Genomic DNA, 18,484 nt, shown 5'->3' with positions numbered 1-18,484 from the left:
AAGTGTTCTCCGACTGGTTTATGAGTGTTATAATTCTTAACGTTTGATTTGTGTCCATTTATTCTTTTACGTAGAGACTGTCCAGTTTGACCAATGTACATGGCAGAGGGGCATTGCTGGCACATGATGGCATATATCACGTTGGTAGATGTGCAGGTGAACGAGCCTCTGATAGTGTGGCTGGTGTGATTAGGCCCTGTGATGGTGTCCCCTGAATAGATATGTGGCCACAGTTGGCAACAGGCTTTGTTGCAAGGATAGGTTCCTGGGTTAGTGGTTCTGTTGTGTGGTGTGTGGTTGCTGGTGAGTATTTGCTTCAGGTTGGGGGGCTGTCTGTAAGCAAGGACTGGCCTGTCTCCCAAGATCTGTGAGAGTGATGGGTCGTCCTTCAGGATAGGTTGTAGATCCTTGATGATACGTTGGCCGTCATGTGCCAGCAATGCCCCTCTGCCATGTACATTGGTCAAAGTCTGTGGAAGGGAAGCTCGTTTGCTTGGTTTTTCTTTTTGTTCAAATGCTCATGCTGCTCCTCTGTCTATCCAGTGCCCAGTGATCCAGATTGAGCAGGCAGGGGAGGAATTTCTTTGGAGACAAATCACATGTTTTTTACTCCTGGACAAACAGCTTTGGTAGCAGTGAATTGCTGAGGGAAGGAGAGAATCTGGAGCCCTCTCTGGGCATGAGGATGGGTGCGGTGCAGGCAAAGAGGAAAGGTGGGAGCCTGTTATCAATTCACAAGGCCAGGTGCTGCTCAGGGGAAAGAGGAACGTTGTCTTTTCGTATCAGTCGTTTCTTTCAGCGTCTCGTCCTCAGCGTCTCTATATGTAACGAACATCTGCTCCAAACAGCAGGAAGTTCTAGGAGAGAGATCATGATGTAAGCCACTGGCAAAGCCTTTTCTTTGGTCACAGAACAGCAGAGCCCACCTGCATACGGCGGTAAATGCCGGGCTCTCTTTAATCAGGGAATACGTACTCTAATTAGAGCAGCAAGCCGGTAAGCATGTGTGTATGGTGCACGCCGCAGGCCATGAAGAGTGTGAGTTGGCTTCACATCAGAGGGAAATCCATGTTTCTCCCCAGCTATTGTTCCCAAGTTTATATTTATTCAGCATTGTGTGAGCAGCTGTTTCTCTGTTTCTGTCATTGGCACTTTACTCCTTCGCCCTAGGCTGGACGTGCTGCAATAGTCACAGGCACCGACAGTCTCATGCTGCTTTGCTTTGGAAGAGCTTTACAAACGTGCCTGGCCAACACCCAATGGACTCAGTTCCTTAACATGTTACAATTCCTTAGTTCCTCTCATGCTGAGGGATCCCAACTACTTCACAAGGTCTGGGCTCGATCCAAGCCCCGTTGAAATTAACAGGACTCCTTGCGCTGATTTCAGTGTGCATTGGCTTGAGCCCTGTATGTGCACCCAAAGCCACCGGAATGCAGCCACTGCTAACCTGGGGGTGGGGACAGGGAAGGATGCGACCCAATAGAAAACCCACACATAGCACATCGCAAGACTGTGTGTTAGTGGTGGTGAAGATGGGGGGAATTTAGGGCCAAAAGTCACAGCAAATCTCTGCTCTTTATAAATTTCTTTGGAGACAAATCACATGTTTTTTACTCCTGGACAAACAGCTTTGGTAGCAGTGAATTGCTGGGGGAAGGAGAGAATCTGGAGCCCTCTCTGGGCATGAGGATGGGTGCGGTGCAGGCAAAGAGGAAAGGTGGGAGCCTGTTATCCATTCACAAGGCCAGGTGCTGCTCAGGGGAAAGAGGAACGTTGTCTTTTCATATCTGTCGTTTCTTTCAGGGTCTCGTTTTTAAGGTCAGGCTTGACAAAGCCCTGGCTGGGATGATTTAGTTGGGGATTGGACCTGCTTTGAGCAGGGGATTGGACTAGAACCTCCTGAGATCCCTTCCAACCCTGATATTCTATTCTATGATTGAGAGCGGTGTGAAATTTAAGACCAGATTTTCAGAAAACACAAAACCACATGTACATTTGCATGCTGACTCTGAACGTTCAGTTCTGGGATTGGTGTGCAACTATACTCGTGCAATTGTGAAAATCTGGACCCTGACGCTCAGGGCTGAGACCAGCTCAGTTCCTAAGTTCTTGTCTGAGAGACACTTCCCACCCCCGTCCACCCACTCCCAGTAAATCCCAAGGAAATCCAGGGATGTACCTTGGGTAGACAGAGGGCTTTATATGAACCTGGGCTCCCATGGAGTCTGTGTGTTGCTTGACCACTGACACTTGGACTCATGATCTATCCTGTCTGGGAACTTCTCCTCATTCTCCTCCCTTAGTACAGACCAGCTTCTCCCTGCCAGCTAGCACCAACTAATCAGGGCGATTCCTGCCTGTTCCCCTGCCTGTGAACGGCACCTCTCCTCCTCCCAGCGCTTCCACCAACCTGGGTGTCAGCTCAGAGACCCCTTCCTTCCCTCTCCCGCCCTACTCATCCCCCGCAAGAGCTTCACTAGTGATGAAAAGGGTTTATTAGGCCACCTCGCCTTCCCCTGCCCTTCCCTGGCCCTATACTAAGGTATCCAGTGGTGGTTGCTCCAGGCATGGCGCACACCCTGCTCCTCACTCTGATCCGTCCCGCCGTTGGCATTAGTTGTTGCCCCAAATTATTGCCCAGGTGTCCCTTTGCCCAGCACAGGGGATTGTGTTCACTGACCTGGCGGGGCTGTATGACGAGGTTGGAGAGCTGGACGCGAGCCGGCAGTGGGAGAGGGAAGCCCTCCCTGAGTAGCGCTGCAAAATAAAACATTCATGAGAACAATGGTGGGGCAGAACAATCAGAGTCGCTGTGGGGTTGTGCAGCGAACCGGGCACCATCGACTCACACCTACCCAGCCCTGCCCCCATGTTAGCACCCTGCTCCCTGGGGGAAGGAGCTGGGAGCCCCCCCAGCAGCTGCCTAAGCGGGGAGACTTCTCGCATGCCGCTCTGCCCCTGCACACACACACAGGCGCCAGTCCCAGTGCTCTGGCCCTGCGAGCTGCAGAACGAGAAGCAGCACGTTAGGGAGACGGGATCTGGAAGGCATTACGACGTGCGCCGTTCACATTCTTTCCACTGTGTTCTCTTCTCTGCATGTCACCGCTCCGAGATGGACTCTATCCAGCCCCCCACCCTGTGTGTGCAGCAGGCCCAGGATGCTGGTGGAAGCTCCGGGATCTAGGTCTCCTCTGCCCTGAGCAGCTTCTGCCCACTGTTGATAAGTGAGGTGTCAGGGCTGTGGTCTGATACAGATACCCTTGGACCCGCCAGCCCCTCACCGTTAATGCGTGGGATCAGGATGCTGGAGCCATAGAAGTTCATGAGTGCCTGCAGCAGCTGCACCTGGGGATGCAATGAAGAGTGTAACCCTCTGCAGCTGGCAGCAGAGGAGGTATGGGAGAGGGGGTGGCTGTACGTTAGGGGGCCAGGAACTCAGGTAAGAATCTGCTTGAACCAAGGAGACGACACACAGGGGCCTAACCGAGTCCAACAGACTGCAACACCCTGGGCTAGGGAAGCATCGTCCCCGGGCCCATAGGCAGGCCCGGTGGGGGTGCACGGGCTCCTGGGTCGCAGGCGGCATGTCTATACTGCACGCTAAGCCTGGCTGGGCTGGGGGACTCAGTGTTTCCAAGCCCATGTTGAGCAACCGCACTGCCCTGTAACCCTGGGCTTGTGATTACTGCACCGGGGTCTCCCAGCTGGGCTAACGCATCCACACTGCACTACGCAGACCGTCTGACTCAGGCCTGCAGCTTGACCTCCATCCACACTGCAAAATGACAGGGCTTTGACCCGAGCCCCAGAGGGGTCCCAGAAGGGGACCCAGTCCCCTAGCAGGGTCCTAGGACCCGGGTCCTGAGTGCTTGCTGATGGAAGGGGGGCTGAAACCTGAGTGCCAGCCTGGGCTTAGGGTGCAGTGTAGACACACGCACGCATTCCTGGTGCTGAAGGGAGGAGGAAGGGACGGGCCTGCGGAAGTTTCCCAGAAGCGCTGACACAGCAGGTGGAGGAGGGGCGCAGCGCGGACATCACCTCACCGCTTTAGATCGGGCTGGAGTCTTCCTGCTGGCGAGCCCAGCTTGTGACCCCCGGTGGCTGGAAGGGAGTCACAATGCACCAGCCACTGGCAACCCTACTTCCCGGGGACAGGGGTGGGGGGCACCTCTGAAGCAACGATGGAGTCCAGAGCGTGCTGGGAGATGAGACGAGCCCCAGCGGTGCAGCTCCTCTTGCGCCCTGGCTGGAACTTACAGCTGCCCGGGCCCGGCGGCACCCCCACAGAATGGAGGCAATGGGGCGCCATCTCCCCTCCCCCGGGAGCCCTCCCTTGGGGGCACACCCAGAGGTGTGAATCAAGCCCAGCAGCTCCTCCAAGCAGAGCCTGGGTGACTTCTGGTGTGAAGTCCCTCCAAGGAGAACTCACAGAGAAAGGGCCGACGTCCGAGTGCTTCAGTGACAGCTGCAGCCTGCGGAAAAACACAGAGACTTGGCACGTCCGTCGCACCCTCGCGTAGGGAGCTCTACTGTCAGGCCTCGGCCCCAGGAGGGGGCTCACGTCTGAACCCCACCCGCAGCCAGCCCGGCCTTCAAAGAGAGTGGAATGGCTGCCAAGCAGAGCGCTGCCGTCCCTCTGTGATAGCAGCAGGCACTGGAGTGCGGCCAGGAGCAGGCCCTGGGCAGTGATGGGCATGGCTGGCTTGGGTTCAGGGTGTGGTACTGGGGTACTGTGGTGCAGCCAAAGGCAGGCCCTGGGCAGTGATACTCGGGCACTGTGGGGCGGCCGGGGGCGGGCCCTGGGCAGTGATACTCGGGTGCTGTGGTGATACTCGGGTACTGTGGGGCAGCCGGAGGCAGGCCCTGGGCAGTGATACTCGGGTACTGGGGGGGCGGCCGGAGGCGGGCCCTGAGCAGGGATACTCGGGTACTGTGGGGCGGCCGGGGGTGGGCCCTGGGCAGGGATACTCGGGTACTGTGGGGCGGCCAGGGGTGGGCCCTGGGCAGGGATACTCGGGTACTGGGGGGGCGGCCGGGGGCAGGCCCTGGGCAGGGATACTCGGGTGCTGTGGTGATACTCGGGTACTGGGGGGCGGCCGGAGGTGGGCCCTGGGCAGTGATATTCGGGTACTGGGGGGGCGGCCGGAGGCGGGCCCTGGGCAGTGATACTCGGACACAGTGGTGATACTCGGGTACTGTGGGGCAGCTGGGGGCGGGCCCTGGGCAGTGATACTCGGGTAGTGTGGTGATACTCGGGTACTGTGGGGCGGCCGGGGGTGGGCCCTGGGCAGTGATACTCGGGTACTGGGGGGGCGGCCGGGGGCGGGCCCTGGGCAGTGATACTCGGGTACTGTGGTGATACTCAGGTACTGTGGAGCGGCCGGAGGCAGGCCCTGGGCAGTGATACTCAGGTACTGTGGTGATACTCGGGTACTGTGGGGCAGCCGGGGGCAGGCCCTGGGCAGGGATACTCGGGTACTGTGGTGATACTCAGGTACTGTGGGGTGGCCGGAGGCAGGCCCTGGGCAGTGATACTCAGGTACTGTGGTGATACTCGGGTACTGTGGGGCGGCCGGGGGCAGGCCCTGGGCAGTGATACTCGGGCACTGTGGTGATATTCGGGTACTGGGGGGCGGCTGGGGGCGGGCCCTGGGCAGTGATACTCGGGTACTGTGGGGCGGCTGGAGGCGGGCCCTGGGCAGTGATACTCGGGCGCTGTGGTGATACTCGGGTACTGTGGGGCAGCTGGAGGCGGGCCCTGGGCAGTGATACTCGGGCGCTGTGGTGATACTCGGGTACTGTGGGGCGGCCGGGGGCGGGCCCTGGGCAGGGATACTCGGGTGCTGTGGTGATACTCGGGTACTGTGGGGCGGCCGGGGCTGGCAGTGCACTGTGATACTCAGTGTTGTGTGTGCTGTAATGCCCAGGCACGCTGGGAGGAGTGAAGGTCACATACCAGGGGAGCTGGGAATTTGAATCCCACAGCTTTCATCCCAGCTTCGTCACTCCCCCGCCCTCTGTGACCCCTGGCCTTCACCGGCAGGTACAGGACCAAATTCAGCTCATATGCAAGCCAGTGCAACTGGCCTGACGCCAATGTAGCTTACACAAGGGCTGCATTTACCCCACCAATAAGGCCATGGCCACAGCTAGCCCACTAGCCAGCAGGGAGTCTGGCAGCTCTGGGATGCTTCTCAGTCTCCTTCTCACCCTCTCCCTGCCCTCACCCCCAGAATGGAAACTCCGACACCTCCTGGGCCCTGCAGAAAGTTTAGCCGTATCCTCTGGCAGAGCCATTCCCCAGGATCCACGCTGCTCTCAGAGACGCCCTGCTCTCTATCAAGCCTTTAAGAGCATCTTATGACCTGACGGCGGCTTAGCAGGGAAGGACAAAGGTTGAACTCCCCTCCACCCCCACCCCCGACCCTCGCTGTGGCTCCTACCTGCCAAGCTCCAGGGTCCCACCTATCTCGGCAGAGGTCACCATAAGCTTGACTGAAACGCTGCTGGTCTAGGAATAGGAGAAGTGACGTCAGTTCCCGTGAGACTGGGACTGTGAATGCAAAGGCCCTTCCCTGGCATCGGGGAGCCAGGAGAGAGATCTGGCTCCTGCAGGGGAAGGGCTGGGCACAGCCTGCACTGTCACCTTGCTGACAGCACTTGGAGCCACGCTGGCCCAGGGAGGAGGCCAGAGCGGCTGTGCTGGGAAAGGCAGACAGGCAGGTTATGTGAGGGGTCCCTCTCCTCTCCTGCTGGAGGAATGCAGTAGGGTTGCTGCACTTGGCAAAGGGATGGGGCCCAGCTCATGGCAAATCCAGTCCCAGCCGATCCCAGCAGCAGTCAGCTCGCTAGAGGGGGAGACACAGGGATATGCGCTTAGCAGAGCTAGCAGCTATTCCAGGTCCATATGCCAGATCCCTCCTCTACCATCAGTAGGGCGACCGCACTAAGGTCTCTCCACCCAGGGCCAATATCCATAAGCCATGCCCAGACTTACCACGCTGAGGAGGAAGATGGGGACAAAGGAGGAGTTGGGTAGGATAACGTATGCTTGGATATCCACAACAGGCGTAAGCGACAAGTTCCCAGGTGCGATGGTCAGGAACGGAGGAGAAGAGGTTTTAATCCTGAGCTTCATCAGCTTGTCTGGGTACATCTTTTCCAGCTGGGGACGGAGCAGAGGAGAGCCAGTCAGCACCGGGGAAGGTGACGACAGATTTGCACAAGCTCGGTACCGTGATAAAGCAAAGTCCCTGAGAAATGGAATCTGATGCAGCCTTTAATCTAACAACACATCATGTTCCTCCTGTGACCATCGCCCCAGCGAGCAGCGTGCCCACCTCACCATTTCCAAACATGTCTTTCCTGAACACCCCTTTCCTGAGGCCACCCCCAGCAAACCACGGTGCCCAGTCGTTTGTGAGTGGCAGGCCGGTAGCTGGCTCAGCACCGACGCTCTCTCAGGGGAGCAGGACACGTACCTGGGGAATGAAGGCTGAAAAAGTGGAGGTGTTCAAATGGAATTTAAACTCCTTCGGAATCTGTGGCAGGAGAAACACAAATGGTGCCGGAGGGTCAATTCAACGGAGCAATGACCTGCCGTATGGAATGACAAGCGGAAGAGCCGGAGGCAAAATCAGCCACCAAACCCACCTCCGTCATCCTCAATAACCTAAGCCTACTGCTGTGTAAAGCCGGGCCTGGTATGAACCTGGTACGTGACCTGGTCAGTCAGGGAAAGTGACGCTACAGCTGAGGTGGGTTATTAGACTTTCCTGTCTGATCGAACTCCACTGGGAGTGGCATGTTTATGATAGGCCTGTCATGCTGGAATTAAGACCTGCAGAGGTGACCACAGCTGATGCCCAGGGCCCCGTCTGAGAGTGAGAGAATTGCCTGCATCCATCCTGAGGGCGGTCGCAGCCCAAGGCCTGAAAGTGGATGGGCTCAGGAGTGCCATTAGCCCAGGAACTGTGACTAACCACCCCACCTCCTTCTCCAGCAGCCATAGCCCAGGGTTTGTGGGACCCTCCCTGAGTGGTGAGACGAGCTCTCAACCCCATGTCTGCCAGCAGCAAGGTGGGATCTGCCTCGAAGGGCGGGTCCACGTGAGATCTTGCCTTTTACCCTGTCAGGGGATGACTGCAAACACACATGTGGTGCCCGATGAGAGAGAAAACATCCCCCACTGACTCACCCCAGCACCCCTGCCCCTACCCATCTTGTACTCATATGGCCCTCACCACCAGCGTCTGAGCGCCATGCAGTCCTCAATGGATTGATCTCACCCTCACCCCATGCAGTAGGGTGATTCAACCATTTCACAGATGGGCCGGAGAGACTCAGCGACATGCCCAAGGAAGCTTGTGGTTGAGATGGGAATGGAACCCAGGTCTCCTGAGTCCCACAACCCCTTACCATGGCATCAGTGATCTCAAAGAGCAGGACCCCGGCCGTGTGGTACACAAAGCCAGCTGTGTTGAAGAAGTAACTGGAGGCTGCGAAGTAAACCATGCGGTCATGATCCACGGGGAAGGCCATTATGGGAGGAGCAAAGGGGACGGCAGAGCGATGGGCCAGGGAAAAAAATTCACCCTAGTGAGGAAGGAAAGAAAGAATGATGCCTGGGGGAGGGGAGAACAGGGGGAGCTGGAATTCACTTGGTTTTCACTGACCCAGCTTGGGAGCAAAGCGTTCAGAGGAAGAAAATAAAAACCGGGTCTACCCACCGCTCTCCCCACCCTGCACTCGCACCAGAGCATGTTAAAAATAACCTGGGACTGGATCAATATAAAGAATGCTAATGTTTTGGAATGGCCTGGAGCTTGTCATGGGAAGGAGCTCAAGTGCCCTGTACATGACACCAGAGAGGGGTGGATTGCATTTTAGTCATTTTACCCACTTTTAGCTGCAGCTAAGTCACTGGAGGCACAGAGAGGTTAAGTGACTTGCCAGTGGTCACAATTCCACACTGAGAGTCAGTGGCAGATCTGGGAACAGAATCAATGAGGCCTGAGTTTCAGCCCCTAGCTCCTAGGATGCTCTGGCACCTGGTAGTTGATGCTCCAGGCCCTCGCTAGGCAGAAATGCTAATGAAACGTACATATATTCTTCACTGATCCCCCCAGGGTTGTGTGTCCCCCTCAGTTCCCATCTCACCTTCAGATTCACATCCAGAGACTGGGCTGTTGCCGTGGGAGGTGCAACCAGGGAGTAATCAATCCCAGCCACCTTGTCTATCTTTGCTGTGACTACAGAACAGGAGAGACACAAACCCGATGGGCTGAGATGCCAGTGGAAATCACTGGGGGGTGAGCTGTTCCCGCTCTCTAGCTGGGACTCACAGAGCAGCAAGCCAGTGAGGAGTTACCAGTGGCATAGGGAGTTAGGGAGCCAGGTTTATTCTCCCTCAGCTCAGTTCAGAGCAAAGTGGCATTTTTCTGTAGCTACCAGCTCTGGGAACTAGCCCTCAGCCCGGAGAGTCAAGCTGGGTCCTTTCTGCTAAGGACACCTGCAGTCCCAACCCCTGGAGAGCCCTGGGCCTGGTCCCGCCATGCTCCCCAGAGGCTGCAGGGAGGAGGCAGGGCTTTGCACCCTCCTGTCCTGAGAGCAGCTGACTACGTACAGAGGGGGACAGCCTCCACCAGGCAGCTCACACGGTCCCTTTGGGGTGATGTGGTGCCCCATGGCCCTCAGTGTGGGCCAGAGGCTAAATGCGGGGTGAAAAACAGTGTCCCATGGCATGTGCCTGGCCTAGGGGAAAGACTTGTAAAAATCCAAAGCCATCATCGTGTTGTACCTGGCAGAGTCTGGAGATAGGGCTGCAGCTTGGTGGTGACAAAGCTGGTCACTGCTTCGCAGACCTGTGGAAAACAGAGGTGACCCCTTGGTGACTGGCCAGCAGCTCTGTCTGAGTCACACACCGAGTGGCAAGTCCTCAAACCGCCTCTCAGTTTCTGCAATGTTGCACAACTTTTTTACTTATGCAAAAGCCTGCGTTTGCACACGCAAGTGACATTTCTGCCTGCAAACGAGGCAGCGGTCTGGCTGACTGCCCAACATGCATGCATCATGGGGGGGTGGGCTGTGTGCGCAAATATTTGCTCATGCAAACAACTCCAAGCACAGCCTAGTGGCTGAGTTGAGCTCCTTTGAAAAGGGTCTCGCTTGTGACCCAAGTCCCAGTTCTATGTTCTAGACTGGACATGTTGGAGAATACGTACGTGGAATCCAGCCTGCTCTGGATGAGCTCTGATCACTGGACCTCTATGTCCAAAGCTCCACCAGCAGACTGGAAGTTTGGCTGTTCACCAAATGCAGCACTCATGCCCCAGGCAGCACATGGGGGGCGGAGGTGTCTTTAACTTACTGCTCCTGGGTAAGCCAGGCTGGGTAGCCAAGTTTTTAGCCTACCCAGGCAACCAGAAAGGGCTAATTCAGCCTTGCCTGGGGAGGGGGAGAGAAACAGCTCGATGGAGCGTGATGATGAAACCCAAAGGGCTCTGTGCTCTCAGCGACAGCACGCTATTGACTCTCCTCGCCCAGCTCCAGGGGCTCGGCAGAAATGCCACTTCAGTGTTACTGGGAGACTGAACCAGCGTGTACAGCATGGTTGGAAATGGACTGCAGGGAATAACCCTGCCAATGCACTGGAATACCTGCAGGGGATCTTCTCCAGTCCCATTTCCCGTAAGGACCCAGAAACCGCCGCGCTGGATCGGACCATTGGTCTTTCCAGTCTGGCCTCTGGCCTGCAGCAGTGGCCAAGAGCAATAGCCAGTGCTTCAGAAGACAGGGGCGTGGTAACCAGAAAACAAAGAGCTGAGCACAAGGGGGGAATTCCCTCGAGAGGTAGGAGGCAGGAGCTGCCCGGTTACTATTCTAGTCCACGGGTTCCCATTATCCATCATGTGATCAGCTCACGCTCACGCCTGTTAGTTGTCAAACCAGTTCTTTTCCCTCCTCTCTGCTGTACAGCTTGTGAACGGGAAGGTGTGTTCCTTCCCCCCGCTGTGCAGAGACAGGACACATCCACGCAGGGCCCTGGAGCGCCAAAACCTGGCCTGAGACTGATGGGGAAATGGGAAAGGTTTGTTGTGGGCTGAGTCATATAACAGCCCTTGTGCATGCACACACCCTCCTAGTGCACAGAGTGTGTCAAGGGGGAGCCAGCGCAGCGGAGCGTGGGAAGGGGAGAGAGGTAAAGCAGCGGAGGTTCAGCTCTGCAGGGTGTGGGCAAGTCCCTGAGACAGACGGGGAGCTGGGGGGTGCGGGGAGTTAGGGTGAGAGACGGGATGCACCCCCTGTTCTAAGGAGGGGAAACAAAGCATCTCCGTGACTTCCTTGGGACAGGCATGAGCAGATTAGCCAGGGAACATGGGAACCGGCGCTATAGAGCAGGGGGGGCTAGGCCTCTGCCTACGGGAAGTTTCTGGCATGTGGTGACGGAGACCCTGATGTGCTGCAAAAGGAGCAGAAGGGGAGTTACTGAGAGAGATTCTCACCCCGTCTCCAATGTTCCCCAGCAGTGTCCCCTCCAGAGAGGCAGGAGACAAAAGCCTTAAACAGAAGCACCTCTCTGATAGGCCTGGGCTTTGCTTCAAATGCCAGCCCATCTGCTCCAAGGGCTTCCAGATGGCCCTTAAAAAGCCACTAGATGGCACTAAAAGTAGCTCAATACAATCAGTCCAGCATTTTAAATCTATTATATAAATGGACTTTTCCCTGTTCTCCAACTGCCTCCTTCCTGAATGAGGTTCACATCAAGAGCTGTAGCAAGTCGGGCCAGTTAGCCATGTAGCAATTATTTCTAACAGCTTGTTTCCATGTCTTGGTGCAGATTTCCTGAGGGTAGGCTGTTGTACTGTGCTGTAGGTACCCGGGTGTTGCCACTGCGTCCCATTCAAATAAGCCAGTAAATGACTGTCAATCCAGCAATGAGAATTTCTACCCCAAAGCTCCTAAAAATCTCTACGAGTGACAGGCCGTTGAAAGCCTCGCTCTCAGTGGGCTCTGTCTTTTGATCTGAGCTTGGCTGAAGCATGCGATCTAATTAACGACCCCGGGAAAAGAAAAGTCTTTGTTAATCGAGACCAATGATATTAGGCATCGGCAAATGTTGCAAGTTTAGAATTCCGTAAGAACTGTGCACTGCCGAGGTGACTGCAGTTTATGTGTTTTTTCACGATACTTTGCAGCACTGATCTCTGTACCGCACACCTCTCCCCAAGAACTCAAGCTCCAGGACACCCCCCGCGCCCCGAGCTCTCGCCTGAGAGCAAGAGCGTGTGGACACAGGCCATTTGGAAATCGTGTCAGTGCCGCAGGAGAGCTGGACAGCGGAAGAGGGGTCACTATCAAGAGTTGGTACTCTGTGCTCCTAGCATATCGTACCTTGCCCTCCATGGTCCTCCTGAAGCTGGACTCAATCTTCTTGTGAAAGAGATTGTACAGCCAGCTATGGAGAAAAACACAGTGCGATCAAGTCATGCTCCTGCCCATGGGAGGATATCGGAGGAGTGTTTCCTTGGAAAGGGGCGACGCTGGAGAGGTGTGTGACCGCTGGGCATGTTGTCCCAGGATGGTTTGGATTCAAATCTTGGCTGCTTTGCTTTGTTTTAATACAATGGCTGCATTTGCAGATAGGCTTGTAAAATGTGTTCACCCAAATTTAGAGATGGGCTGAAAACATGTCTCCTAAAGGGACAACACCGTGGGCCAAATTCAGACCTGGTACAAGATAATTCATTAGCTCATGATTTGGTTCTGTATCTTTATTTATTAAATTCGTCTTTGACCAACCAATCTCCTGGGCAGTATCAGAGCTTTTCCTTAATTAGCCTCTCTGTGCAGCTACAGGGCCTCTGGGCCAATTACTTCAGGACTCAGTTTACTCCGCTAGCATTTTGTGAAGGAAGGCAGAATTGGAAGGGCCGGCAGTGCTGCTTACAGACCAATGGGCGCAGCAGAGATGGGCTGAAGGTAATTTATATACCTGGAGGCCCCTGTAGAAGATGGGCTAATCAACATGACCCCCAAGCCATGACAATTAAGGGCAGTTACATACCCAAACCTGCCCGAAATGTGCACCCGAACGTTGGAGATGTGGGTTCCACACTCCGAGGTGGTAATGGTGGGTCTCCCAGAGGCGTCGCTGCCCAGCTTCAGACCAACAGAGATAGAGAGACCCTCGACCTTCAGGTCAAATGAACCCCTGTCCCTGCTAACGGGAAAGGAAGAAGCAGAAGAGATTGCATTTGCAGGCAGGGGCTCTCCGAAAACCCCTGCACACGCCATATGCTGGTGGAAAGGGCTTGTATGTTAATCCCTGGAGCACTGATTATTCACGAGGAACATCCCTGAGGCTGGAGCAATATTCGGGATACGCAGTCACCCTGAGGTTTCCTTTGTCCATCAGTATAGCAGGAATTAGAGAGTGGGAAATAACCTGTAAGGCCACTGGTTCCATGCCCAGGATGGAGGCTCACTGCAGGATATTCTCCAGTGCTTCCGACTAACCAGCTCAGAGTATCAGCTCGAGGCTGCCCCATGTCACCTACTAGCTATTTCTAAAGAGGCAGGGGGGGGAGAACACAGCAAGAAATTCCCTCCACACTCATCCCCATGGCTCTTCCCCCCGGAGCCACGCGACCGAGCCCCTCGACGGATCACCCAGGGCTGAAGTGCAAAGGCCAGGCTGTGTCAGAGGCCAGAGCCTACGAGGGCTGTAGGAGTGACTCTGGAGGAGATCCAGAGAAGAACACAGCCCCCTGCCCAGCACTGCGAGAATGCTGCCCTCCGGAAATGAGAAGCTGGGCTTGGGTACTGCCCTCCAACCATCACTGTGAATGCTCACGCCAGGGAGACAGGCCCTATGGGTGACCCCCACCCATGGGTGGGTGTTGGGGCCTGCCTCTCTGTGGATGATGGGCCTGATCCTTCTCTCGCTTACGCTAGTGTAAAGCCAGAGTAACCCCACTGATGTCAATGGGGCAGCACTGGTGTAAAACTAGTATGAGAGGAGACTCAGCCCCCTACACGTGGGAAACAAGTTAGTGGGGCAGGAAATGACAAGGAAAAACAAGTGTGTGTGTGTATGTGTGGGCGCAGGGGGTCGGGGAGGGGAGATAAAAGAGATGGGGCCGTTTTGGGACACAAAGGGTGCACAGAGCCGGACGGCGCTTACAGAAATCTCTTCTTCACCTTCCACTTCCCCGTCAGCTGGGCAAAGGCGTTGGCAATGGAGACCTTCAGGCCCACGTTGGGGATCAGGGCAATCTGCGAACTCGGCAACTGGAAACTGCGAAGGTTCAGACTGCAAGAGAGAGAAATTCTCTCAGCAGGAAACCAGAGCTTCCCCAGGAAAACCCTGAGCACAGGCCTCCATGTCCCCACAGCCACCAGCACTGCTGGTCGCACGGGGCCGAGGGCCGAGCAGGTCAGGGTGAACAAACTCCTTTCCTCCCTTGCGAGTGACCCCTCCCAGACAGACTGAGGCACAAGAAGGGGCTGTACCCCTGGGGCTAAGCCCCCTTCTGTGAACACAACACTCTGCCAGCCACCGCCGTTCTCTCAGCGTAGCAAGGTGACCTCGCTCCTGGGAGAGAGCCACAAAGTGCTTTTGCCATCCCAGGAACCTGCTTGTGTCAGACGGGCTGGGGGTGGGGGTGGGCTTATTCGCGGTCTCCTGAAAGGAGACGTCATCCCAGCAGCGTTGGGAGCTCTAGTCGGTGGGCTCTGCTCCCCAGGGAAGGGCTAGCTGTGGAATCAGGCAGGGACAAAGCCTTGGCTGGGATGATTTGATTGGGGATTGGTCCTGCTTTGAGCAGGGGGTTGGACTAGATGACCTCCTGAGGTCCCTTCCAACCCTGATATTCTATGATTCTATGATTCTATGATTCTATGACAAACTGGGCTGGGGGTAGGTTTTCTTTTTGGCAAAACCCATTGGTCCGATTTTGCACAAACACCATCCCAACCTTGAGTGCCTGGGCTCCAAGTCACATACTACCTGGCTCCGGCTGGGAGGTCTGGATAAACGGGTTTGGCAGAACCACGGCAATTCACTTTCCATTAGGAGCTCTTGCTCCACCTTATTGAACCCTCTTGCACCGGCTCTCCGGCGGGAGAGGAATGGCCCTCGGGGACACGCCCCACCCTGGGAAGGACTCTGCCCCACAGCTTGCACTCAGAGCTCGTACTGGGAGCGGGGGACGGCTGCACGCGGAAGCCCCAAGGTCTCACCTGTAGAATGTGTAGCGCACCTTCCCTAAGACCTTGACTTTAAAGGACCCCGAGAAGTCTGGCAGCTTCAGCTTGGCTAATTCCTTCTGCAGGGCAGCGATGCCCTCCTGACGAGCTGCAGGGACACAAAGCGCACGTCACAGGCTGGCCCTTTGCGAGCCAGCTGGATACAGCCCTGGCATATTTGCCATCACACGAGGAAAGTGTCAAAAGGAACAACCAGTTAGTAACTTACCTGCTGATTCAGTAAGTGAAGGGAGCTGGTTTCCATCCCACGTGTGATTATTAGTGCGAAGCCTCAGATTGCGAGAAAGAACCCTAACATTACAGCCTGGGCTGCACTAAGTGACATTGATTAACCTGGACCCATGGGGGAAGGCAACAGCAAGGTGGACAATTGGCACAGGGCAGGCTGCACGGCTGCCAAGGGGAAGGGAATCCAGGAAGTGGGCTGCATGCCAAAACGTGCATGAATTCCAGCTCCTCATGGATGCTAGTGAGCCTCATTCTTCACAGCCCTGTACTCTGGGCCGTCATTTACACCAGTGCAAAGCAGGGGGAACGCTGGTGTCAAAGAGGCCCCAGATCTGCGTGCTCGCACGCTGCACTCACTGTGACAGCGCAGAGCACTGCACAAGGCACAGCCGAGCCGGGTGGGATGGGCCCAGGGTTCTCCTGAGGTCAGCACAGGTGTGTGTCCCCTGCAACCGGAGCTGGGACTGCTGCTTGCTCTAGCTTGAATTTAGCTAGTGCGGCTAAAAACAGCAGCGAAGGTGCGGCCGCGTGGCCCTGGCCTGGGTTAGCGACATGAGCGCGTACCCGGCTTTCCGGCGGGCTGGTACAGCCTGCACCAGGCTCTGTGCCGGCGTGTGCTATGTCTAGCCACGTGACCTAGACTAACGCTAGTGCGAGCTGCAATCACGCCTCTGACTGCAGTGTAGACAGCCCCTGGCTCTAGCTGGGAGGGAAAGGCACTTCCTGCTCTCCAGATAGCTCTTGGGGGGTGGGGAGGGAGGAATTGCGTCTTGTTCAATCCATAACAGGGCTGCATAAGAGCTTGTTCTGTGATTTCACTTCAGTGACGGACTCATCTCAGCCTGGGAGCTCATTGACCTGGGTGAGTCTCTCTGCGCTTCGGGAGCTGGTGTCATGCACTGAAGGAATCATAGAATCATAGAATATCAGGGTTGGAAGGGACCCCAGAAGGTCATCTAGTCCAACCCCCTGCTCGAAGCAGGACCAAGTCCCAGTTAAATCATCCCAGCCAGGGCTTTGTCAAGCCTGACCTTAAAAACCTCTAAGGAAGGAGATTCTACCACCTCCCTAGGTAACGCATTCCAGTGTTTCACCACCCTCTTAGTGAAAAAGTTTTTCCTAATATCCAATCTAAACCTCCCCCATTGCAACTTGAGACCATTACTCCTCGTTCTGTCATCTGCTACCATTGAGAACAGTCTAGAGCCATCCTCTTTGGAACCCCCTTTCAGGTAGTTGAAAGCAGCTATCAAATCCCCCCTCATTCTTCTCTTCTGCAGACTAAACAATCCCAGCTCCCTCAGCCTCTCCTCATAAGTCATGTGCTCTAGATCCCTAATCATTTTTGTTGCCCTTCGCTGGACTCTCTCCAATTTATCCACATCCTTCTTGTAGTGTGGGGCCCAAAACTGGACACAGTACTCCAGATGAGGCCTCACCAGTGTCGAATAGAGGGGAACGATCACGTCCCTCGATCTGCTCGCTATGCCCCTACTTATACATCCCAAAATGCCATTGGCCTTCTTGGCAACAAGGGCACACTGCTGACTCATATCCAGCTTCTCGTCCACTGTCACCCCTAGGTCCTTTTCCGCAGAACTGCTGCCTAGCCATTCGGTCCCTAGTCTGTAGCGGTGCATTGGACTCTTCCATCCTAAGTGTAGGACCCTGCACTTATCCTTATTGAACCTCATCAGATTTCTTTTGGCCCAATCCTCCAATTTGTCTAGGTCCTTCTGTATCCTATCCCTCCCCTCCAGCGTATCTACCACTCCTCCCAGTTTAGTATCATCCGCAAATTTGCTGAGAGTGCAATCCACACCATCCTCCAGATCATTTATGAAGATATTGAACAAAACCGGCCCCAGGACCGACCCCTGGGGCACTCCACTTGACACCGGCTGCCAACTAGACATGGAGCCATTGATCACTACCCGTTGAGCCCGACAATCTAGCCAGCTTTCTACCCACCTTATAGTGCATTCATCCAGCCCATACTTCCTTAACTTGCTGACAAGAATACTGTGGGAGACACCTCGCCAGCTAACCAGCCCCATGCGCTGCCAGGATGGGAAGTACACGGGGCAAGAGCTGGGGGCCAAAGGGAGACAGGGAGGGGTCCCCAGCCCCAAAGATCCCTCCAAGCCGGGTTGCAGAGCGCACTCACTTCCCGCCACACGCAGAGAGAATGCAGGGAGGATGCTGCCCATGTAACCACCATGCGCCCCACAGAGAAGACGCCCGGAGAGATGCAAGTTCCGAGTGCCCTAATGGGGTTGCCAGGTTTCCTTCCCTGCCTTCACAGGGAGACATTGCCATGAAAAGGCCCATTCCAGAGACTGCCCCAGAATGGGAACAGGCCACTCCACACGGTCCTGGGACCCATCCTCACAGCCGTGACTAGCACCTGCATGTCATGTCCATCCCACTGGCCGACTGGTTCCTATCGTACCCTCCTTACAATGCATTTTGGGTAGCTGCTCACCTGGCCCCCCTCGCCAGGCTCGGTGTGAGACAGACACAAATTAGACTGGGAACCTACCGTAGTCCAGGCCTTTAACAGTGATTCTGGCCACAAAGCCGGGTTTAGTGGCCCTGGTGAGCACCATGCAGATGGCCAGCACCGAGGCAGCCAGGGCCAGGTGACGCGTTGCCATCCTCACAGGAGTGCGGAGGTACCGTCCAGCCACCAAGACGTGCTGAGCTGGCTGCTGGCCGATGCTCCCCTCCGATCCTGCTGCTATAACCGGCGTGTTTATAGCAGGGTGGAAAAGGGAACTGAGAATGGGTGCCAAGAAAGCAGGAAGTTGCTTTCACATTCCTCTGGGGGTCGAGTCCCCACTTGCACAATTCTCAGCCATGTCCCGCTCTAGGTTCCTCCTCCTGGGGCTGGGGCTGGGGCTGGGTTGGGGTGGGCTGGGGCTGGGCCACACCCCAGGGGACAGGGCTGCTCGGGGCACTTGTGCTTTTTGCTCCCTGG

General features: G+C 55.8%; 1 protein-coding gene across 2 annotated transcripts; it reads right to left on the bottom strand.

Moving 5' to 3' along the window:
• Positions 1–779: 779 nt before the first annotated feature.
• BPI (bactericidal permeability increasing protein) lies at positions 780–18,283 on the bottom strand. 2 transcript variants are annotated; one of them, XM_007071004.4, is made up of 15 exons: positions 18,047–18,282; positions 15,250–15,364; positions 14,192–14,320; positions 13,073–13,228; positions 12,400–12,463; positions 9,806–9,869; positions 9,166–9,257; positions 8,425–8,601; positions 7,488–7,547; positions 7,004–7,171; positions 6,450–6,517; positions 4,436–4,478; positions 3,288–3,351; positions 2,684–2,760; positions 780–857 (listed from the first exon to the last, which is right to left on the bottom strand). In XM_007071004.4, exons 1-15 carry the CDS (start codon positions 18,159–18,161, stop codon positions 819–821), a joined length of 1,431 nt encoding a protein of 476 aa, XP_007071066.2. In that variant the 5' UTR covers positions 18,162–18,282; the 3' UTR covers positions 780–818. The 2 variants fall into 2 exon arrangements, with proteins under 2 accessions (XP_007071066.2, XP_037771950.1); XM_037916022.2 differs by lacking the exon at positions 13,073–13,228 and having other exon boundaries at positions 18,047–18,283.
• Positions 18,284–18,484: the final 201 nt, after the last annotated feature.

Source organism: Chelonia mydas, chromosome 13 (genome assembly GCF_015237465.2).
Source record: "Chelonia mydas isolate rCheMyd1 chromosome 13, rCheMyd1.pri.v2, whole genome shotgun sequence".
In the NCBI taxonomy this organism is placed as follows: domain Eukaryota; kingdom Metazoa; phylum Chordata; order Testudines; family Cheloniidae; genus Chelonia; species Chelonia mydas.
The sequence above is the reverse complement of the archived record's forward strand: the minus strand, read 5'-3'. Positions and strand labels throughout refer to the sequence as shown.